Source organism: Poecilia reticulata, linkage group LG6 (genome assembly GCF_000633615.1).
Source record: "Poecilia reticulata strain Guanapo linkage group LG6, Guppy_female_1.0+MT, whole genome shotgun sequence".
Taxonomy (NCBI): domain Eukaryota; kingdom Metazoa; phylum Chordata; class Actinopteri; order Cyprinodontiformes; family Poeciliidae; genus Poecilia; species Poecilia reticulata.
The window spans coordinates 14,501,610-14,526,564 of record NC_024336.1 but is presented as its reverse complement, the minus strand read 5'-3'; the positions used below and the strand labels follow the sequence as shown (position 1 = coordinate 14,526,564).

The 24,955-nt window shown below is 38.3% G+C and overlaps 1 protein-coding gene across 11 annotated transcripts in view; it reads left to right on the top strand.

Moving 5' to 3' along the window:
* magi2b (membrane associated guanylate kinase, WW and PDZ domain containing 2b) overlaps nt 1-24,955 on the top strand; it is a 109,518-nt gene that overhangs the window by 69,975 nt on the left and 14,588 nt on the right. For 8 of the 11 annotated variants that reach the window (XM_008411408.2, XM_008411403.2, XM_008411411.2 and 5 more), the window contains 6 exons: nt 4,475-4,532; nt 6,917-7,038; nt 7,745-7,927; nt 13,051-13,583; nt 15,185-15,353; nt 24,187-24,218. In XM_008411408.2, coding sequence (XP_008409630.1) covers nt 4,475-4,532; nt 6,917-7,038; nt 7,745-7,927; nt 13,051-13,583; nt 15,185-15,353; nt 24,187-24,218 — 1,097 coding nt within the window. The remainder of the gene's footprint in view (nt 1-4,474; nt 4,533-6,916; nt 7,039-7,744; nt 7,928-13,050; nt 13,584-15,184; nt 15,354-24,186; nt 24,219-24,955) is intronic. The other 3 variants (XM_008411409.2, XM_008411404.2, XM_017305271.1) reach the window with 1 other exon arrangement.

Below are 24,955 nucleotides of genomic sequence, written 5' to 3'. Positions count from 1 at the left end.
AACATGGCAAAGAATCAGATTTGGAATAAAAGGAGAATGTACTTTTACTTGTTCAGATATGCTAACACTGTTCAGCCTTTCAATAAGCAGCACATACACACTCTGCAAATATGTGAATGCTTAAACACACACACACACACACACACTCTTTCTATGTTTCAGCGGCAGAAAACAGAGACAAGACGCAGCCCTCAGCTCAAGCAAGGGGAGAGGGAGGAGGAAAAAAGACTTTCACTGCTGGTTTCCATGGAAACTGTCTCCCGTTCAGTTTAGGGGGAGGGCAAGCAGCGAGCGCATAAGTTAGGCCGACATTTAAGGTGGCTCATGGACAGGGTGGGAGGGGATTATTTAAGGTGGCATAAAGTAGGTTTGGTTGCTGTGCGGCCAGCGTAAGGAGGGTCGTGTGAGGTAATGGCTGCTGAGCAGAGTGAGCCGCTGAGAGAATGATAATGCAGACCGGAGATAATTGAGGTGTGGCCTCCTTTCACCTTGGACTGCACAGTCAGCATGCTCCACTGCCAGGACGCACACACACACATCCTCACATGGATTATTGATATCAAGATCACGGATCTACCAGTAATTACATTAAAGCGTGAGGGATGTTGCTATAATACCAGCGTCACGCAGAGCAAATAATTGTAAAAATGATAAGATTGGGGATTTATCTGTTGATGTGTGCATCAGTGATTGTTGTGATTATGTGTCACATGCTGCTGTTTGTGCAATGTCTGTGTTTCCCACCCAATCACAAAACAATGCTTTTTGTTCAAGACTATAAAGTCTCCTTAGAGTAGCTGGTATTTACTGTTTGATGTGAGACAGAAATTAATTTTGCTTATGCAGCCCAGAATGCCCTTTAGTTCTGCAAAGCTGGCATGCATATGAAAAGAAAAATGTATACCATAAATGCTTATTCATATTTCAGAAATCAGAAATTTTAATTTCGTCTTTCTTCTGAATTATGAGAGCTGATTAATGGAGTGTAACACATGTCATTCAATCAACCAGTCTTTATTCCTAGAGCACTTTTCATGCACAGCGAAACAAAGAACTTTTACATAAGCTAAAAACACAAGGCAAGAAAAACAACAAAACAAAAAGAAAGAATTACCTAACAAGGGCCAAGATTTGAAAATAAATATATGTGAATAAGTCATGTTGTTTAGAAGGACTGGAGAAATGTAACTGTGTTGATGAGGTGGAGGAGGAATCAGACGTAGAAGGCAATGAATATTCAGAATGTGAATTCAGAATCCGTTAAATTTTAAAAACATTAAATAAATTAAAAAATATTAAATGTGTAAATAAACAGCAGAGAACAAAATCTGTATTTAATTTGGCATAAAAATAGGTAATTATAAGATTTTACATGACATTAAAAAATGGTTCTTCTTAAAGAGAGTGTGCTAAACACTTACAAGCATCGCATAAGATAAATAAATGCAGATTTAAAATGCTAATTTAAGTTCAAATTTAGATGTAGTTTCATATTCACTTCATGTACATTTGGTATATGTTTAATTCTCCTCCATAATGTGATCTGCAGCAATGACCTGATAATAACTGTAGATAATATCATGCTACATTATGCAGATGCTCTGGCTGCAGAGATTAAGGTTCACTCACATTAGCATGTCGAATGCTTGCAGCAGCAACATGGCCGAGATCTGGCATTGTTTCCTGATCAATTTATTTGACCTCTTGGGGACACGTCCAGGGTCGTCCACATAAAGCGTCAAACTTTCATCATTGACTCGTTTTGTGACCAAAAACAGATTGTTCATTTTTCACCACTCATTCCAAGACACACACACTCATTAGGGAAAACACTTGTGCTTCATTAGCATGCATGAAAGATGTGATGGATCTTAATGTTTTCCCAAATGTTCCTCATCCCTTCACACTTAGACTCACATGAAATGTGTCTTTAAATATGTCTAAATATATGCCAAGATTAAAAAATACATGACAGCGGCTATAGTGCTGCAAACGGTTGCTTAGTATGTTAGGTCAATTATTAATGGGTAATTGTTTACGCCATTGCAAACCATAAAAGAAGATTATAAATAATCCCTGGCCTTGATTCTTTTAGATATTATAGAGTGAGAAAAATCCAGAAGAATCCATCCCCGCTGTTAAAACTGTAATTTTATTCACAAAGCCAGATAGCTGAAAAGCAAAATTATGCAGCAGAAACCAGTAGCAACTCTTCTACATCGCATCACTTCCTCTTCCTAATGAGTCCATTACTCCCATTCTTACCCCCAAAGTTGTCAGTTCTGCTTTACGTTTATGGATTTTGTACGTGTCTATTTGTGTGTGTAATTGAATGTCCATACTGAGCTGAGGTCGATCTAAGTCCTTCGTGACTCAGAGTTGGTGCATTTTACAGTGTGTGCGACACATCGTGTTTGTCCATCTGCAGTTATTTTCAGTCAGAAGTTAAACTGTGAAGTACAGGACACGAGAGTGGCTTAATGTGGCAGTGTGAGAAGAAGATCAGCGCCTCACAAGCAGTTGCTGATGAATGTTGATCAGGAATAAAACATCTTAATGTGGGTTTCTGAAAAAGCTTGAGCGGATACTGGGCTTTTTTCTGTAGCTTCAGCTGGTTTACAGGACGAGGTCACTTCTTTGTATAAAGGCTCGACGAGAGGCACCACAATGTAGGTTAAAAAATTTCTTTTTCATTCAAACACCGCAGAAAGATTTTATTCCAACTTAGGGCCTGACCTACAAAGATTCAAAATAAGTTGTATTCAGTGCCTTTCTCTCTGATGCCCCCAAATAAAATCCAGTGCAACTAAATTTCTCAGCGTTAACATTTTAATTTACAGATCTGTAAATTTAATCTTTTATTTATCCAGCTCTTCAGCGAAGGTGTCAAAGGTTTATTAAAGAATATTAATGTAAAAACAACATAAACACAGAACCAAGAAATACAATAATGAGGAAGTTTAATGCAGGATCAGGTTGTGAAACAATTCAATCTGAAAATAAAAAACATGACCAGCCAGCCTTGCAAAAGAAATGTTTAATCTTAATGGGTTTTTTTTTTTGGTAAAATGAAGGTTAAATAAAATTTGGAAGCTGAAGCAAGTGGCCTGTAGTAGCTATGGATGACCTGCAGAGTTGAAAGAATGAGTTTTGTGAAGAGCTTTGCTAAATGAAAGTCACACTTTTACTCAACCATTTAAAAAACTCAGCAAACATGGACAGGACACAACGAAACACGGTGGAGGCAGCATAATGCAGTGGGGATAGTTTTCTTCAGCAGAGACAGGAAATCTGGTTACAGTTGATGGAAAATAGAATGGAGGTAAAAATCTTCTAGGGAAGAGTCAGACGTAAAATGTCAGGCATTTTCTCGTGTTGCAAAGGCCTAACGGGGGATCTGTTGGAAAACTTGAATATTGGTGGATTTGAGCTTGAGATATTTTTCTAAGACGAACAGTCAAGAATTTCAGTTTATAGAACGTGAAAACTTTTTAGGTTTTAAAAACTGTGTATCATCTTGTTCACAGTTATGCACTTCTGTGTTGGTCTGTAACATTAGATGACAATGAAATACTTTGGAGTTTGTGGTTTTAGTGTTATTAAACACCAAAGCTTTCAAGGGATTTGAAAACCTCAGTCGTATTTAATAAATTGGATCTGATTAAAAAGATCCAATTTAAAAGTACTTTTTAGTCTTGAAGTAGTTATTAAACATACTTTTCATTAAGGGTACAATTCTGTATTGAAAATAGTTTCTTTATTGGTCTGGTGTAATATTCTAGTTTTACATGTCATGCTTTCATTGACCGTTAGCAGAAAATCACCATAATTAACAGAAATAAAGCTGAATGAACATGCTTCACTTAGTAATAACATTTATGAAAAAGATTGACTTTCCAATAACATTCTAATTTCTTAAATGGGTCTGTATCTTTGAGTGTCACTTGTAATTATTCGGAAAAGTCGGAGAGTTCAGGAGGTTTTGTGGTGTCTTTGACAAGAAGCAGAGACCTAAAAAAGACTGGATGACACAAGGATGAAGCAAATAAGAAGTAGGCGTGGAGCAGACAATTAACAAAGCATCCACGGGAACCATCAAAGGCAAAAAGGAGTGGGCGTGTGGAAGAAAATCACAAACAGGAAGTAGTTCTGTGGGGGTATCTGGCCGTAGTGTTGTTGTGGGCACAATAAAAAATGAGCACAAAGAAAGAAAGAAGACAGATTGTTGTTTTCCTCCCTCCCTTCTTTGTATTGGCTCTTTGTTGTGATTCGTGTCGCCGTAAAGAAGCCGCTGCTGCAGATCGAAGGGTTGCCTGTCTACTAAAAGGCGCTTTGGGAGCATCTGCTGTGGCTGCGAGCCCTGAGAGTCATGTTGTCTCCCCTGAGTGGCTCAATTTAGTGCCTAGCTTCCTTCTCCTGCTCTCTGAAAATACTAATAGCATTTCTCTTTTGTCTCTGTTCTTCTTTGTCTCAGAGCTGCCTTATGGTTGGGAGAAAATAGACGACCCCATCTACGGCAGCTACTATGTCGAGTAAGTTGACGTTTTATCACCCTGCTTTATAATAAAACAGGGAATACACTGTTTTAGTGTCCATCTGAAAAAAAAGAGACGATTCTGGTTAAAAGCAAGTCCTTATAATCACTGTGTGTAAGTAATTAAGCTGTAATTACTTACACAGAGTGTTATATATGTAGCCAGAATATGAAGTAAATGTTTTAATGCCCATCACCTGCCATTTTTTCTTTAATTTGTTTTTAAAATATTCAAAAAAGGACTTCTTTTTGAAATATTAACTAGTGCAAAACATTCCCAGGAGTGGGCATCCTCTCAAGTTCACCCTGAGGCCAAACTGTGCAAAGCGAAGAGTTATTACAAAACGCACAAGAGCTACATCTCAGACCCTCAGGTTGCATCTTAAGAGTGGCACTAATTGTTTTCCTACTGGTGAAATATTAAATTTCACATGCCCAATAAACTAAACAAAGCAATCTGTGTCTCTAATATATTTGAGACAGTTATTAATGCATATTCTAACACACAACCACTTCAGTTTGAGTTTTTGTTTTTTTAAATTCCCTAGTGTTGATTTCTGTTCAAAGTGTTTCATTGTTTTCCACTAGGTGTCATCATAAATATTGTATATGTATGGTCTGGAGGGATGAGAGTAATGACTTTCATAACAGCAAAAAAAAAAAAAAAACATACGGACCAAATATTGGATACATGACAACCTTTTCTATCCCGGGGGACTCAGGTGAAGCTATTTATTTACAAAAAACTTTGCACAAAAAACTATATGGATCAATGTTGGTGACAATTTTTGGTAAAAATACGACAACAACGAAAAACAGTTAAAACTTCACACAATTTATGAATACAAATGGTGATAACACATGTAAAAAACAAGGAAATGTGCTATTATATAATATTTCTACAGCAAAAGAACTTTTATCTGTTTGCGTCCAAAGGACATTGGAGGAGCATGTAATAAAGAAACCTGCAAAAAAAGAATAAAAGGAAAGCAGGCTTTTCAAAGCTGCTTGTGGATCAATGTGACCAGAACTACATGAGATATTTGGTCATAAAGCCGAACTCCACAGTTGGTGAAAGTCAAATAACATCAGAATAAAACACCTCATGTTAGTCTGGTTATGAAGAGCTGCTTTAAGAGCTGCAGTAGTTGGGTAGCTTTCAGTCATGGAGTTCAGCATGAACCCTTCTGCAAACCAAAGTATTCAGGACTCAAATGTGAGACCATCTGTCCGACAGACAAAGTTTGTTTGTGAAAAGCACAACGATCCACAGCATGGCAGCAAATATGGAGTGAAATCATGTTTTAGGCGTTTGTCGAATAGCTTAGTCTAAGTCCAGACTTCAGTCTAATGAAAATGTTGAGGCAGGACCTTCAATTAACTGAGGATAAACATAATCCCTCAACCTCCAATGAATTTCTGCAATGAAAAGTGAGCCCAAAAAATTCCCCACCAATATGGACGAAGTCCTGGAGCCGCAGCTTTGAGCTGCTGCAGCTGCTTTGGGTTTTACCTTTCAATCTACTGAAAATCAAAATCTAAAAATTACATTTAATGAAATAGCCTGCTATGTTGGGTGTAATTTTTTCATCTTTGACTATATTTACCTCCTTCAGAAGATTTTTCAATATCTTCTGGTATGAAAGAACTATTATTTAATTTTTTATTCAACTCTCTGGTTCTAATTTTATTGTGAAATATGAATACTTGACATCTTTATTGACATTTGTCTGAGCTACTATTTACCTCTGACTTAGAAAATTAAATGTGTGCATTTGTGTTTTATAAAGAAATCTGAGCTTTTCTTTGTGAACTTTGTAACTATTTTTAAATGAGCAGAAATGGATTCCTTTTAAGCGGAATTTAACATTTTTGAACATTTTAGGCAAACTTTGTAAATATTTTAAAGCCATTTCAACAACTTACAGCAAACCTATTAACTGATTTTGAACTGGTTTAATAATTTCTCTCATGTTTTTTTATGATATCATAAGTGAACTGAAGTAGAACATGGAGTGAAATTAGCTGAAAATCTTAACAGAGCTGCAGGAGAGACGTTTACGCTGCTATTTTTAACCTTCCTGATAAAAGCAAAGGTTTTTAAATGAATGTTGGATGATTTCTCAAATTTTCAATGTGAGATTATGCAAATAAAACAACAGAATATTAACATATCTTTACCGAGACGTCTAATAAAAGTGACTATTAATGAATCTCCCGGGAGTCGAATCCAACAGTCTGAAGTGTTATATTATTATTTATGAATCCCTACCTTCTAATCAAGTTTTTATTCTAGAGCTGTGCTTTTATCTTGCCTCTTTACGGCTGACAGAGCTTCTCTAAAGGCTTTCTGCTCATTCTAATGATGCCCTGTATTTTCAGTCACATCAATCGAAGGACTCAGTTTGAAAATCCAGTCCTTGAAGCCAAGAGACGTCTGGAGCAGCAGAGACAGATGCAGAGCCAGGGACTCTCTGCTCTGCCTTTACCCACAATATACAGAGGTATGATCCCAACATGACCAAACAGAGACCCTTCTCATACAACAACATGGACAGAATATGAGACGCTCAAAATGAAGTTGCTAATTTTGAGTGTTTCCTGCCTGTCACTTTGACCGGCAGAGGCTCTGCGTTAGTAAGGAAGAAGTGAGGCGACAATATGTCTTTGAGGTGTTTTTATTCGGGAGCGCCAAGTTACACCAACACCCTCTTTTTTTTTGTGAAACAAAGCAGCTTACATTTATACCTGAGGCAAGTTCCACTTACACCAGGTGAAGGGGTGATCAAAAAAGGACAAACAACAAACACTATTTACACAAACCTGAAAACGGGCCCTCTGAGTTATCCTGAGCTAAACATAAGAGTTTGCAGTTTCATCTGAACCAAATGAGGCAGATGTCACAATGGGCTGCGCAAGGTTGGATGGAGATCGGAAGTAGTTCAGGCAATAGGAGGACATTCTCACCCCGAGGCCGCCGGCTGGTCAATCCAGGCGCAAACGTGACGACATATGAACCCAACACGTTACGTTCTGCTTGATCTGAGAGTCCAGCTTAGCAGGGAAACGCGTTGTAGATAAACTCCGGATTTTATTTAATGCAAAAAAATTAAACAAAATCATTTGTTTTGATGTGGCAAAACAAATGCTTGCTGGTTTTGACAGTAGATATGATGTGAAATGTATCAAAAAGCTTGTCTCTGAATGCAGAAAAGCCGTTGTTTACGAGGGACCCGACCCAGCTGAAGGGCACCTTCCTGTCCACGGCCCTGCAGAAGAGCAACATGGGATTTGGCTTCACGATTATCGGAGGCGACGAGCCCGACGAGTTCCTGCAAGTGAAGAGTGTTATACCAGACGGACCCGCCGCTCAGGACGGGAAAATGGACACAGGTAATCACCGGTTGCGTAATGGAAGCTGGTTTGGTGCGTAGGGAAAGCAAAAACAGCTTCTCCTGCTGGATTAATGTGTTTATAGAGATGTTTAAGTGTGGCATCGTGGTTCTGACACGTAGCCATGATGGACTTTGGTTTCTTGCCATAGAGGAGTATATGAAGTAGATTTTCCTGCCAGAAGTTTAATTTCACTGCCCGTCGAGCCGAGCGCATCAATGCCAAGTAAATATTGATGCTGTGCTGTCACAACGCTTTTCCATCATCTGCTATAATGCTTCAGTTTTAGCTGGCGGAGGTCACAAAGTCCTCCAACAATACAAGGACGCTTTGAACGTCCAGATCAATTTGTTTAAATATTTTCTTGGTCAACAGTTTGCCTGATTACTGTTTGGAAGTTTTCACTCAAAGCTTTTTGTGCAGATGGATTTGGTTGTACTTTTCCGTGTTGTATTAAGCCATAATATATCTTTATTATTACAGACTTTTCAATACCCTGTAAAAAATAGTGGATTTTTTTCACATCTTATCCCAATAAAATCACTAACGAAGTAATACTTCAACGTAAAATACTGCGTAATTGTGACGGAATCTGAAAAGTGGGTCATTCATTTATTTTCTGCCCCAGTTACTCCAATTCCTTTAAATAAAATTCATTATAATTACATTTACAGGTCACGTAGTTCGTGAACATAAGCTGTCTGTGTTTAATGAGGTTTAGTGGGACTTATAAAATAATAGCTACAATACAACAAGCAGGATGATACATGGGGGTTAATATTTGGCCAAAATGCTAAAAAAAAAAACATCTTAGATAAATTTGGACTGCTGCAGATTCAGATTAGACCCTTAAATAAATAGATACAATCAGTATAACTTCCTAAACAGAACAGATAATATGGGATTCAGAGAGTTAAGCACACTGTTTTATTTCAGAATCATCTTGATCTGGAGGTCATATTCTCTTCTATCTTTCTCCTGATGGGAAGGTGGCAGGACGTGAAATTAGGAGAGCAGGATGCAGTGTTCAATCTACTATGTGGTCGGTGGTTCTTGCTGGTTAGTATCTTCAAATACCAACCAGCTGCTCAAATAATTAAATCAGACATGTTCAAACCCAGTTCTTCTTCAGTGCTAGAAAAGAGACGCATCTAAAAGTAGCAGGACATCATCTCGCCAACACCGGATTTGATCACCACAGAATTAAAATAAGAAAACGAGAAAATGTCACCAACGGGTTAAAATGCTGTGCAGTTCTGCACGAAACTAGTCTGCTCATGTTTCTCCTTTAAAATGCATTAAAATAATAATAAATGGGTAATTATCCATACGACCGATTACAACTGACTACTGCATGCAATCATTGAAAGTAACAAGAAATCCACACAGAGCTTCAAAAAGGACAGGAGCTTCTTAAAGAGACAGAGGCCAATTTTAAGGCATCAGATATGGCTATGATCAAAGTGTCTGTGAAGTTGTTTTTGATGTGTAGAGCATTTTCATAACAACTGAAGGCAGCATTGTTACTTTATTGTGATATAAAGTGGCGCTATGTGCCTGGAAAATACATAACATACATTCTCATTCCTTAACAGAGAGATGTTTTGTCTTTTAAATTGCCGCTGTAACACATGCTGGGGCCTAGAAAAGCCTGAGCTCCTAGGTAAATGTCTTTGTGGGGACTAGAGCCATCAGCTCTTCTGCACATGATCTGATGGTGGCTGCAGAGACCCAGTCAGGACCAGCTGTCCTCAAAGAGCGGACCAGAAAAACTGCCTCCCCAGTAAAAATCCACCTGTCATGAACATGACCAAAGCCTGTGGATGTAATGTCACAAATATGATGTGTTGATGAGGTCAGGCTGTTGTGCTGCTGCTGCTTCACGCCTGATCTTTCACACATTGTGCAGAATATGTCAACCTTCCCCCTCTAATAATTTTGGAGGTCTATCTGAGCAGCAAAACCTCCTGGTGAAATCTGTTCGCTGCTGCTGCGGCGGCCATCTTTACCTTGGTTCTTCTCAACACCTCAGCACCCCTTAGGTGGCAGGGTAGGGTCAGAGTTCAACGATCCTTTCCTCACTTCCTGGCATGCACATGTTCAGGGAATAGAGATGAACTCATCTCTCCATGACTGTGTCTTTATTGGCTAATATGAATTTAAACATTTACAGGTGAGCTGTCTGACTGAATTCTGAAAAAGTTCAGGGAGAATTAATATTTGGACAACTTTCCTTTTTTCCTTTCTCAATTTCCCTTGCTAACGTTTCCCCAAAATATTCCAGTTTATGAGGTGTTTCTTAAAATCTGCTCTTAACGGGGCAGGAATTACAGGAAATAATAAACTGTGCTCTGGGGTTTGTTATCTGCAGAAATATTCATGGAAGCATATTCAGGGCGCCCCATATTTGAGCCTTTGCTTCCCTTCCAGGCATGAACTTTAGTTTCCCTGCACGCTTTCTTTTCTCTCACTGCTCTGGTAATAAAAGACTGAAACTTTATTGGTTGAATCTCGAGCAACACCTTCATTACCGGATCCGTTTCTGTTTCCTCAGTTCCACTGCTGGTGAAGAATGGGAGGTATTATCAAAAATAACACACACAAAGAGTTGGCACCAGTGGCACTAAATTGCCCGCTTGTGTCGTTTTAATCCCCCGAATCTTAAAAACCACGTGAGATTCAGACTCAACACAAGCAGCGGTATCTTCTCATGAGAATCACCGAGCTGCAGACCCAACATTAACCAGCGTGTTTCCATTTGGATTCTCCCTGAGCAACACATGAAATCCTCCTCTGTCTGCTTGTGAACTGCAGACTCCTTATGGATACGGATGCCTACAAGAGCGTTCGCTCGGTTCATACATAAGCTCTTTATGTATGTGATTTAGGCTGAGTTTACAGAAACAATAACCGGTGGAGGCTTAACCTCGGCGCAGACTTTTAAAGCTGTAGGCGCAAACTGTTTGTTGTTGGCCCGTTGCCTGGCGCGGCTGGTGTCTAAACGTCTCATTCAGAGCAAATTTCTAAATCTTCCTCTCTGCTGCTCTCATTGTTTCTGTTTTATCTATTTCTCTTTATTTTGTCTCTCTCTCCCTCCTTCCCTTTAAGTTTGCTCTTTATTGAGCTGCCTTATCTAACCGTGCCATCTGACGATTCCCCCTCCGTCTTCGTCTTCAGCGTGTTTTTGTCTGTTTTCTTTTTCTCTCCTCCACTTTTTCTCTCTTTATCCCTCCTTCTTGGTCTGTCAGCCTTGCTCTCTGTTCTGATTTTTTCCCCCTTTTCTCTCCAATTTGCTCGTCTCCACTCTGTGACATTGCCAGAGCTGCACTAGCACACACTTTCACATGCAGGGACTCACGCAGACACCCTCTGACTGAGATTAGCTGGCCTATTTGGCTGTGTGGCATTGCTCTCAGGGATTGTGCATGATTGTGGATTTGACATGTGGTGTGGGTATATGTGTGTGCAGCAGTGTAAAATAAAGTATTCGAGGCAGCCATATTTGTCACTGCACTGTCACTTTTAACTGTGAAATATTACTGCTTCCTAAGCAAAGGAAGCAATGAGGTTCTGATGATGTATGATAATCTATAACTGATTTCCAGTGGAGCGAAAAACTATTTGGCTCCTTCCAGATTTCTTCTATTTTTCCTTTTTCTGTTGTATCAGATTTTAAATGTTTCGTAACATTTAATAAAAGTGAAAAAAGCAATTTAAACAGACCTGGCCACATGTAGATGAATAATTTCCCCTCTTTTTGATTAATAAATTGGCTATAATTAGCATTTTTCGCTTCATTTTTACCAGTCACACCCAGCAATGATAAATGTCTGACCAATAGACTCAAAAAAGGACTTAAATAAAACCTGTTTGGCAGCATAAAGTAGGCAAGAAATCATTTTCCTAATCTAACTTTATTCAAGAACAGAGAAGAAACAAAGTCTGGTTAGTCTGGATATTTTAACAGAGACATTTCTAAGGTTTTTCATAAAACCGCAATGAGAGAAATTATCACCAAATTGAGAAAGCACAGAACCATCATGAACCTTCCCAGGTTTCCCCAGCTGACCAAATTTACTGAGAAATTATACTGACTTTCTTATTAATGGATTTTATTTTCTGACATCTTCATTTCTGCCGTAGTTGGATCTCAGTTGCCAAAATCGTTTTGGTTTTATACAGAAAACAAACCTGGACCTTATTAGCCTCTTTTTTTTTTTTTTTAAATATGTTAGATAAAACAAAATTAAACAATGGAACAGGAACAAGATTATTAATCTTCTAGCAAATAAACGTATTTACACAAATACATGTTTGCAAAGTAAGTCACTTCATATAGTTACTGTGAAGAGAATAATCAATTTGGTTCTACACAGGGATCCAGTTCAGTGCCTCCCACTCTGTCCTGGAAGTACCAGGATCTGAACAAAGGGACAAACAATAATCAGAGTAAACAAAGAAATATCAACAGAACAAATGTACCAAAAATGTACTATATCAACAGAAGAAAAGTGTAAATTACCGGAGGGTTTAGTAACGTTTTTCTGTTAAGTGCTGAACAGATAACAGAGAGCTAGATGTGGTGCTTCTCTAGTAGCCAACAAATTGTTTTTGAGGTAGAAATATGTTACAAATTGATGTTATTTTTGTTTTTGTTTTTTTTAACAAGGAACAATGTCTATATGAATTTATTATCTTTTATCCATTGTAAACAGCTGACTGGCATTGTCTCTGTACCATTAAAAGGAGTTTATCTCTAATTGTTCTAAGTCTTTAGCCATCTTTAGATTTCCTTATTGAGTGGAGGCCATTTCTCTGCAAATGTTTGCTGCTTTCACTCAGACCTTAAGTGTCTCACATCTGCAGTAGATCAGCGTCAGCAGCAGGCAGGTGATACGATGTTCCTTTGTGGCTCTTTCAAGGGACAGTCTACTTCCTCTTTGTTCCGCTGCTCCCTGTTCTGATCCCACAGAGATTTAATGGCAACAGACTGTGACAAGTTGTACTTTTCAGAGCACAGTGTGTCACACTGAAGCACTGACACTAAAGCATGTGGTTTGTGAGACATAAAACCGTCTCCAGTGTGACTAAAGCCGCTCTCGTCTTCTTCCCTTCTTCTTCAGGGGACGTCATCGTCTACATTAATGACATCTGCGTGCTCGGCACGACTCACGCCGATGTTGTGAAGCTCTTCCAGTCTGTGCCGATCGGTCAGAGTGTTACGCTTGTGCTCTGTCGAGGATATCCGCTGCCCTTCGACCCTGAGGACCCGAACGCTGCGGCGAGCGCCTCCCTCACGCCCATCGGGCTGGAGCACCGCCCCCTGGTGGTGAACGGGCGCGGCAGCTACGACCCCTACCTAGAGTATCTGTCGTTGAGCTCCCAGCTTCCCCCTCAGGCTCTGACGCAGGCCGGAGCCTCTCACCCCGGGGACACGCACCTGGATGGCTCGTCGCTGCCGCCCACCACGCCCGGGTCGGCGTCCGCACACACGCCGCGCGATGACAACGTCTCCATGGCCTCGTCTGGGGCGGCAGGTGTTCCCGGGGCAACGGGACAAGGACCAGAGCTGCTGACCGTCACGATGGTGAAAGGCGCAGAAGGTTTCGGGTTCACAATCGCAGACAGTCCGACTGGGCAGCGAGTTAAGCAGGTGATGTGTACCATCTCCTTCTTTGAGTTCCTTTAATATTCTTAACTATTGAAATATTATTGGATTCTTTTTTTGACTTAGCCTTAATTTTACCTGGAATAACCTAATTGAGATTAAAATCTTCCTTCTCAAGAGCTTTCTGAAACATCGAGTGAAGTCTGAGATACTTATGAAGTTATGAGTAAACATAAAGCAGAGCTAAAAAAAAAAAGTTCTCTTTGATTTAGTGAAGAAAGCCAAGTAAGTGTAACTACACCTTAAACAGCCTCAAATAATAAGGCTATATTTTAGACAGAGTTGGAATTTAAAATAATAAATAAAAAGGTCTGAAAAAAATTCTCACCCTCATACTTTGAAACCTGTCTGCAGGAAAAAAAAGTGCTTTGATTGCATTATTTATTAGATTTGCTGCTTAGTGTGAATAATCACCAAAACCTACTTCTCTTTAAACTTTTGTGCCATTTTATGTATTTTTTGATGTTTTAACAAACTAAGTAACGCAGTGGAAAAAAGTCAGGACTTAAGTCTGAAAACTTTACTGGTTGATTTTGTGTCAGGCGAAGCAACACGGTTGCGTTGATGCAACCGTGTTTTAAATCAGCATGGTTAGTCATAACTTATAGTTATGACTAACTATAAGTTAGTTTGTCATTAACTTACAGCTTAATGACAAAGCTCCACAGATCTTTATTCAAGATTTTATGGTTTTAATGTTGTGGAAACACTAAGAACAGACGAGCCCACAGCATCATAGATCCTCCTCTGTGCTTAACCTTTTCCTTCTATTGATTGTTTTTTCATGCCAGAAGCAACTGCGGAATCTGAATATCTGACCAAAGCTGTTTCAGTTTAAGTCCCAGTAGAGATGACCAAACTGTCTGCTAAAAAAGTAAAGCATAAATTACAAAAGTACTTCAGTATTCAGGGATTTAACAGCGAGTTGCGGGAAGTATCAGTTTGATTATTTTTTTAAATGAGATTTCCCCAAACTTGTTTTTTTTTATTTTTATTTGGATTGGGAAATAATGTCCCGGCTGTAAAATATTGATTTATTTCTGAGCATGTTCAAACAATGACAGTTTTCTTTATCAAAAAACTCCCCAATCACACCCAAACATGCAGTGGAGGTAAGGCAGATGACATTTTATTTCTGTTCAAATGAGAAAATGTATGTAGGTGGTTGTTTTTTTTCCTTTATAATATTTCAGATATGTAGCAGCAATTTGCTGAGTGAAGATGAATATATAGTTTGTATCTTTCCTGTAGAAATAAGTTCCTCTCCCAGCTTCTGTGCTGCATCTCTGCTGGTCTGTTCAAATGTTCTTCTGTGAAGACGGGGGAAATTAATATATTATTTAGGATTTTCCACTGCCCTGCATATTTTAAATGCTTTCCTGCTCCAACACACCTGCAGCTTCTCATCAGATTCAACTTCATGTGTCGTGTTTGAACCAGGTGTGATGAAGCGGGAGAAGATGTAAAACATGCAGAGCAGAGAGCTCAGAGGACCAGGACTGATGCGGGCCGGGTATTTCTGTTAGCTGCTTCGTATTAATGACGCGTTTCAAGCAAGTGATGGCGGATGTGTTGCTGCCGGGGTGCAGGTGTTGGAGCCTGGTTCCCAAGGCGCGTCTGGCCTGATCGAAGGAGACCTGATCCTGGAGGTGAACCAGCAGCCGGTGGCTTCAGCGGGACACGGACGAGTGGTGGAGATGCTCAAAGAGTGTCCAGTGGGCGCAGAGGCAACGCTCCTCATACAGAGAGCAGGAACAGGTCAGACTCAGCGTAGATGTTTTCTCTTTAGTTTGTGCTTTGGAATCATAAATGGTCAAATAAAATGCGGCTTCTGCTCGTTCTGTTTCGAGTCTTGAAATTCGGGACTTTGCCTTACGAACTTATTCACACTCCTTGAATATTTCTGCACTTTGTCACATTACAACCATAAACCTCGATGGTTTTTATTGGGATTTTATGTGACGACGAAACAGGGTACATTACAGTAAAATGGAAAAATGCATTTGCTTTCCGCCTTCTTAGCTCTGATACTCCTAAATAAAGTTTGTTGTAGGGCGGCACGATATTGGGTAACAATTAAAAAATATGCAGCTGTTTTGGGGAATTTTTCGACTATAATACGACTCACCACAAATAAACCAATATTTAACTAATATATCTAAACACCTTTAATAGGAAACATCCATGTAGGGATGAGTCCATCAACTGCTGCGGATAAAAATCATTATTTGCGTCTGACATGGTTTTATTACTGCTCTGATGTTTGGTAATTAAATAACTCTCTTCTAGTGTTTTAAGAACTTTATCAGACTATCTTAATACCTTCCTGAGATATCGTTTGCTGCATTATGGAACATAAATCACCAAATATATTAAAATATATTATAATAAAGGACCTGAATGTGTGGTACTTGTATTCCTAACTATTTTTATTGTGACAGAATTTTATGATATTTATATTACGTGCTGTGATTTTACAATGATCATAAATTTGAAATGAATTGTTCAGTTCCTGGTCTGGTGCAACAAATTGCCTTGAAAACGGAAGTGGCAGCATTACGCTGCGGGGATGCCCCTCTGTGGCATTTGATGGGAAAATGGATGAAGCTAAAAGAAAATCTCTTAAAGGCAGCAAAACACTTGAAAGTTCACATTACAAATATTTAAAAAATGAAATAACTTTACAAATATTCACTACTTTGTGTTGGTCTGTCTCAGAAAAACTCAGGAAAACATGTGAAGGTTGTTGGTGGTGACATGATAAAATGTCAAAAACTTAATTGGCATGAATAGTTTCACAAGGCAGCAAACTTGAAATAACAGCAAACAAATCAAACTGTGTCATTATTCTGAAAAAATAAAATTAAGCCTTTTATATATGTGACTGCTAACAGGTCAGGTATATTTTTATGCATTTATAGAGTTTTACATCAATATTCAACTCAAAATCATAAAAGATCCAAATTGCTTGTAAAAGTTTAAAAAGCAGTAGTCATAAGTTTTTAGGTTTGTTCAGTAATATGGTAAATGTGAGAGGTTAACTTTATACGACATGAAATGTTACATTTTTCTTGACATTTTATCAACTTTTGAGTATTTAATCTGCGTTTGACAGAAGGAGGAATGATGGAAGAGAGAGAAAAAACACCCTAAATAATTTCAATCACAATTGGCTGTTTTGGAGATTTCATAAGCCAAGATAACTTTAGCAAAATTGGGGTCCAGAGTCCAGATCTGGAGCATCTTACAGCTAAATATGTGCTGGCTTGTGATCCTCCTGCGTCACTTTATGGAGCGTCTTCAAGCCCAGCTGCTGCTTTGCAAGAGAGGAGTCAAGCAGAGGTAACAGTGAGAGCCGGGAGAGCAAAATACAGTTTGATTAGGATCATTTTGACAACTGTTTATTTTTTTACACATTCAAGTCTCTGAAGCTTTTTTTTATTTAGACTGTCTGAAAGTCTGTAAATGAGATTTTGCCTCTGCAATATTAAGTAGTTAAGATTACTGATTCCTAAGAACAATACATAAAGTTCTTCAAAACAGTTTGTTGCATTGATCAAGAGAAATAAACTACTGTAAAATTAATAGTGTTGGGGGAGGCGGGTTGTATGTGCTGATTTGCTGAGAGAATTTATTGCAAATAGCAAATGTATTGTGACTGCTTGGGCTTTATTACTCTTGTCATGTTGTAGTAGCTGTTTAAAGATACAGAATATTAAATGTAAAACAAGCTGGAGAGCTGCAGTGGGAGCTAAAGTCTCTTTGTTGTTGTAAGGGAAGCAGCTTCAGTCCCACAGGGAGAAGCCATCTTTATTATAATCGCACTGGGTTCCTCTGCTCTCTGGAAAAAGTGTCCAAAATATGATTTAAATGCTTTCCAGACTTAAATCCCTATTAAATTTGTCTAATTGTTGTTCCTTCATCCCTTCCTCTGGATTTTGTAGATTTTTTTAATTTAAACTCTGATCCCAACAGAAACATCCACAGTCAATAAGTTAACAAAGAACTTTCCTAGAAATGTGTGAAACTGTGGAGGACATGAACAATGTGTAGGAACCTTCCTGCAGTAGTTATAATGAAATGTTTTGAGCCTAAATCCCCTGCAGAGCTCACAAAGACAGACTTCTGAGTGTTGTGAAAGAACTCGGCCGACTGGACTCATGCAACGTTATTCTTTTATTCCTGCGTTCAAGTCCATCATGGTGCGATGCCGGTTTGGGAATATTTGAAACGAGACAAGAACACAAAGTGATGAGCTGCTAGAGCACAGAATGGTCTTTAAGATATTCTGCGCATTGAACAACAATCTAAACATAAAACAAAGATGAGGCTTCGATTGTTCTTTGGAAATATTTCAAGGGAAAAAAGGTTTTCACTGCAAGGAAGCTTAAAGGAAATATCCTGACCTTTTTTTTCTGTTTCCTACAAAGAAACGACTTAAATTCTTCGGTTTTATTTGTCTGACGTGCTCTCACACCGACTCTACAAAAGGTACCCTGGTCAAAGGTCAGAATTAGACTTGATAATTTCCTTAATCTGCTGATAACATTCAGCCTCTGGCCATCAAACAGACACACATTTTTTAGCCACACAGGGAGGAATCTGTGGAGCACAAACTCCAGAGTTAAAGCACAACGAAGCAATCTCTTTTCTTTAAATTCTCGTTTTGACTTTGGTTTCCCTGGAGTTGACTGCCAGTAGAGAAGTTCATTTGCATTGTTTCTCAGATGGTATCAGAATAATAAAGGGGTAAACTGTAGACAAAGCCTCTTGTTTGCATCACTCTTTTCATGGATTGTATTGAATTAGGGATGAACGTAATCAGTCTAACATGCATCTCAGGTTTAATTAATTTATGTGCGACTGGAATTACTATTTAGACTTTGAGTAGCCATCAAAGACATGAGCGCTCAGCGATACTAATACCTGACGTAAGAGCTGGTTTGCTTGTTTTACGGCGGAGTTATTAAAGCGCCAAACTTCCGCACAGCCGAGCAAACCCAAGATGAACCAAGCGTTTGCTTACACTCTGTACTCCGGCTGCATTAGAGCTAATTAAAACGATGTGATGAGAACAAATGATTCTAATGTTTCCTGCAGAAGCAGAAAATGCAGCAGTGTGCGCAGCTGCATGCTTACATGTAGACATGAGCGACACAGAGCTAATGTCATGCTGCCTGAGCGTCTAATTAGCAGAGCCAGTGTCTGCCCCCTGGTGGTGAGTTAAGGAATGCAGCGACATTTCACAGTCAAATTTATAATTCCCAAAGAAACAAAAAGCAAATTAATGACAGATTTTTAAAGATGTTTCATATTCTTGCAGTTTTGTTTTGAGGTTTCAGTCTGTGCATACATATGTGCCTTTATTGGTTCATGAATTATAGTTGATATGAAGTCGTTTATCGTTAACGCCATGATGATGAATCCTAAAGAGAAATTTTATCCAGGTTTTTCCAAGGTCTTGAAGTATTGAGTCATTCATCTCATATGAAAGTTTAACAGTCTAAAATATGTTTAGATTGTTTTATTTTTTATCTTAAATTTTATTTTGTGACATCTTATCTCATCACTATATTTTGTTATATAGTTTGTATTGTTGCAAAAAGCCATAGATTTACATTTCAGAACCAAAACAGATTATTTTTGATCTACTTAGGTTTTCAGTTCTAACTTAAGCGAATAAGTATGTTGTTAAATTATTTTGCTGATTTACTGAAGTTACTCAAGTAAATCTTAAAGGGCATATGTCATAATTACTGTCAAATTTCATTTTCTTTTGTGTTCAGGTCAGTTTTGTTAATATTCATGACTGAAATGCAGAAATATTTAACATAAAAACTCCATCATTCAAGAACAAAACTGAGCACAAAGCAGCTGGAAATGCAGCTGAAAGTTGATGCGGTTACAAACGTTGCAGCAAAGAAAAACATACGAAACTTTCCAAAAGTAATGATGGCAATGTCTCTGTCTCTACTTTGAATTGATCAGATACAGATGTTTATTTTTCAAATGGAGACGTAACAAACCTGCACTCTGTGTAGAGTCATCGGCCTGAAACAACAGGAACTTCTTTGCAACCGTTCATGTTTCTGCTGGAGTTTATCTGCAGATCACTATTTAGTGAGTGATAAAAAGAAAAAAACGATGTCACCCTGCGACTTCAGTGTTGCTGTTTTGTCTCTCAGAACAGAGACTCTGTGTTGGTCTTCTTCATGTGTGGCTGTGTGTTTCTGTGTGACTGCCGCGCCGTAGCGTGGGCGCTCTGCCAGCGTTCTGCTGAGCTCTGGTCGTGTTCGCAGCTCCGTCCCCTGACATCCCAGCCCAAATCCGAGCCAACCGCATATCTGAAGCGTTTTGCAGCACCAATCAGGATGCGTTTGGAGGCAGAGAGGAAGGAGAAGGTGCCGAGCCGCTCGAGCCAATCGGAGCAAACCTGAAGTCCATCCAGAACCCAGCGGGCGAGTCTGTGAGGCCCGGCCTGCCAGACGGCTTGACCGCTGACTTGTGAGGGAAGCCGCACGATGGCTCTCTGGAAGTCATTCATTTGTAATTCATCAGCGTTCGTGCGAGCATGCCACACACCCCACACATATGCCGGCGAATTGTATTTGCATTTAAATTAAGCTGACATGCAACTGTGAGGACAATGTTCCTCTTTAATATGAACGGACAATTAACTTGTGGCCGATAGTCGTTCTGTGCGTTGAATCGTTAAGGAAAGTTTCCTGAGAATGAGTTATTATAATTCCTTAAAGCCTCCCTGAAGGCCTGTGTTCCCTGCTGAACGCAGTTATCTTTCCCGGCTTCCCGCTGGGCCCCCCCTCTGTCGCCAAATCACTTCAGCACCACGGATAGCGCTCCCTAAACCCCGTGTTCATCTTTACAACTCATGGAAAACCGTGCTTTTGTCATCTTTCCCATCTTCTGTCTTTSTCCTCACCTATATGTGACAAAAATTTGGCTTCTGACTATTTCCGTCTTAAAAAACATAAAAAATTAGATTACTCAACTTTTTTTAATAGTCATTTGTATTTATTTTGTGTATTTATTTCAAACAAGATGACAAGCAAACAGAGAAAAACACGTGAATTCATAACCAAGAATAAAATAATTTGTTTACTACTTTTCTGTTTGAAAAGGATGAAATACATTACTTTGTGACTCAATGATAATCAAAAAATGTGTCATTAAAACCATGTTATAATATTAATGTGCCTGTTCAGTGCTAAAGAGCCAACAATAAATTATATGACATAGGCAAGATGGATACAAACTAACTCTCATGAGACCAGAAAATCTACGAAACATCTTTTCATCGACTGCATTCCCTTTCCTGTAAACTTTTGTTTTCTCTGACAACAAAACAATGATATTAGAATGAAGTTGAGAATTTCACAAAACACAAAAATCTAAGTTGAAATGACTTGTTTGTGTTTTAATCTGGCTTTAGATTTAGCATAAGTAAAACATTGACCTCGCCGTGTATTCCCTAAAGTAGCAACATTTCCCAATTATGGATGTTTTTTGTCACATTTGAAGCTCAAACTGATCAAATAGTGCTTTAATTTGTTTTATTACCTTCATATCTCCCAAAGGTCTAACTCTCTCTTGCCTTTTCTCTGCCAGAATGAACAGCAGACATGTCTCAACATGTCATAGAAGATGCAATTCCTTTTAAAAGTGCTTTAATGTCAAACACCTGATAGAATAATAGCCGACATTTATTCTGCTTCACTCAGTGATAACCTTCACCCCAGCAGCAGCGTTGTCAGTGCAGCCTGTTAGCGCCAGGTTTGCTGCGTTATTTGAGTAGTGATGGATTATCGAGTGTCCGACTGGACGCTCTCTGGGCAATCGACCTAAAATAAAGACGTTTTCTGGTCAACAGCTGATTTCTCTGTGCATCAGAACAATCTGACCTAAATGACCTCCAGATCTAGATAAATAAATAGTGTCTGAACTTTAACTGGTACATACCGGTTATTCCTTTTTAAAGTTACCATTTAATTATTCAAATGCAAACTCAGCTGCTGTCATCATCACTTGAGCTTTTTCATCATCGTATTGACTTTCTGCTGCTGCTTCGCTACTTCAGGCTCTTAACACCTTAAATCAGACGTGTTGATGAACATCCTGGAACAAGACAATCCATTATGGTAATTATTTTGGGCTCACAAAGAGAAGATGAGACAAGGTTTCATGAAGGAGTTTGTGAAAAGAAGAATCCATATTTTTTGTTTTCACCAACAGAGTGAAAGCTTAATTGTAGAATAATTCAGGGAAGGTTTTGTTGAAGAGGATTTTAAGTTATAATATATTTTTTGAAATGTCTGGCTCTCTCTTCCTCCTACGGATCCCAGGTCCTCCCGCCGGGCCGAAGTGAAACCACACAGAAAACAACAATGAGTGTTGACGTCACAGAATTGCAGAATTTAATCCAATAGAAGACAACGTATGAAATTACAACAGAAACTGCAGAACAACAGAGACATACGTTCATTTACCTGAGACAAATGGAAAGAAGAAAGAAAGAAAGAAAAGCAAAGACGTCTTTGGAGAATTGCAAGAGCAAATCTAATTTGTTACTCGTGTGTAGAAAGTTTTATAGTACAGGCGTATTCTTTTCTTTAATTTATTCAAATAAGGCGTATCTTTGCTCATCCAACCAGGAGCTGTCTCTGACCCTCTCCAAAGCCAGGAACTCCCTGCAATCTGTTTCCACGATCTAAGGCCATTTGTCCCCTTTATCTAAACAAAGTGGAAGCAGAGACTCTCTTGAACTCCTGCTGTTTTATGGCTTTTCACATATCAGTGTAAAAGCTGGAACTTCTCCTGATTTTGTTTCCCACAGACAAAGGGCAGTTCAAAAGATCTTAGCAAACAATCTGCTGTAACTACAGGTAAAATAAAGGTCAACAGGGCAGAATAAGTTATTAATTTTAAAACTATAATTAGGCTATTTCAATCAAGACATGTTAAGTTTTAAAACTAGCTTATTTTAAATGTATTTTCTTAACAGTTTGACTTGCATGTATTACATCGTTGGTGCTTGTCTCAATTTAAGGAGGTTCTGAAAATGCCTTTTTGTGTTTTCACCAAAACAATTAATTTTTCATGCATCTTACAATGTGATTTAGAGAATCTCAGTTCAGTGAAAAACTACACTATTCAGGTTTGATCAAAGTGTTTTACATTTCTTACTAGAGATGATCAAAAACATCTCAGTCTATAAAAAACCGGGATGTTTGAAAGGACATTTTAATTTAGCACCTTTGGAAACATTGAAGAAAATGATAATCTTAGCGTCCATCAGTCTACCTGTTTTTTTCTGGGTGCCTAAAATGATGCCCCAATATGAATTGATCAAAGTAGACAATCTAATGGTACCTAAACTTTACTGAGCAGCTTCTCTGTTTTTGACCTTTGAGCAGCTGTTTTACGCAGGTGATGAGGAAACTTTATCAGGACTTGAAAAGTAATTTCAACAGAGCTGAGTGAATCAGGTTTTTGGGTCAATTAGTGGTTATTTAGGAAGTAAATTTAAAATGAGGCAAGGTGACGATCCAAGAAACATGTGGCCACAAATCACATTTATTTATTAGATCTTAATCTTTATATCTGCATTAATGAAATCTGTCCAATCCAGTTCTGCTCTCAATCGTCCTTCATGAGTCTTATTCTTTCTCCTTTACGCAGATCAAACAATGCTCTGCAGTTTGCAAAACACAAGTAGGCACATTGGAAGAAAGAAATCCTGAAAATGAATTGGGGATCCTGACGAGTTTTCTTTCTGTGCTTTTATATTTTAATTAGATAACAATTTACAAGAAACTAGTAAAACAAACCGACAATGGCATGTTGTTCTGTAGGTAACAAGCTATTTCTCAAGTGAGTTTGGCTGATTTTACAGGATAAAGCTGGATTGTAGCTTTAGCGCAAGCAGATGTAGTTGGAGAGTCTTTCCAGAAATATATTCCTCTTAGTGCTCCCTGACATTTTTCGTGAAATGTCATAAACTTAATAAATATTAACTACTTGAATTCTCCCAGGGGTTTTATACAGGATTCATGCAGGAGTGGAGCTTTAGGAGAAGGTTTATGTATTTCAGTGTATGTGAGTGGAGTTTCAAATGCAGAGGGATTTTTTTTACAAGGCAGCTGCTGCACATCTAAATGTATGTATTTGGGTCTTAGCAGCACAAATGGACTGTATCCCTTAGATTTAGAGTCACTAGGGAGCTGTGTTCATGGGTGTGTTGTTGTGATGTAGCTCTTCCTGCTTCTTTCATGCAGATGAAAAGCGACTTGCAGAGAAAAGTGTGTGTGCTTATGGTTGGGAGTGCGTGCTTCGGGCCTACAGCTAATGATGTAAAAATGTTGAAAACAAACGCAACGGCAAAAATTGTGTAGGGAAAGTGACACAAACTCGAAATCATCGCCGAGATATTTTGTTACTTTCCAAACAATAAAGGGTTTTGCTTGTTTATCGCTCTCTTATCTACTTATTTATACATAGATTTTGTTTTGTAACTTTGTAGCAAATCATGTCTGTTTATTTTCTGTAAGCAGTTTTTTCTGTGTCGTTTCCACAGGTCACATCTCCCCATGGAAGGCGTCCAAACAAGTATGTTACTACTACTTACTAACTAAATGCTAATAATTATAGCAACTAAAAACATAATCAGAACAGTTCAAAGAAGAAAAGATGGCAAGAAAGCAAATGTACAAAAGATTGATCAGAAAAAATTGATAAAATAAGACTAAATACAACAATTTTTAAAGTATTCATACAAGTTTTAAAGTATGAATAGATGAGTTATATTTTGCAGCCTATTTAAAAAATCTGGAGTAAAACAATCAGTTTTAGCTAACTCTGTTTAAAGCAAAGTCTTTTTATATTAGTGTTACTTAATTCCCAGTTAATAAGAATAAAAATACACGTCATTTAGGTCTAAAAGAAGAATATTTATAAATCTATGACCGTCTGCACATCTACCATCACCCACATGGTTATTTTTACTTAGCTGTATAATAGAATCACTGAAGCACAACATTTAAATAAATTTAGTACACATAATTAGCATGTCAGAGGTCAGGGGATTATTTTCCCACTTTAACATGTTTTCTCACATGTTCCCTGCTGTTTGTGAATGAAGTTAGCCTTGTAGTTGTTTTAATTTCCCTGTAATTAGTTTTCATTTGGTACACTTGTTGAAATACTAACAACACAAAAATCTGTGGTATCACGTTAAAATGTGTCTTCAGAAGAAAAACATGAATAAATTAACAATTGCAATCTGTATATAATCGAAACGGAGAAAAAAACTTCAAACATGAAACCTTCCATAATATATATATATA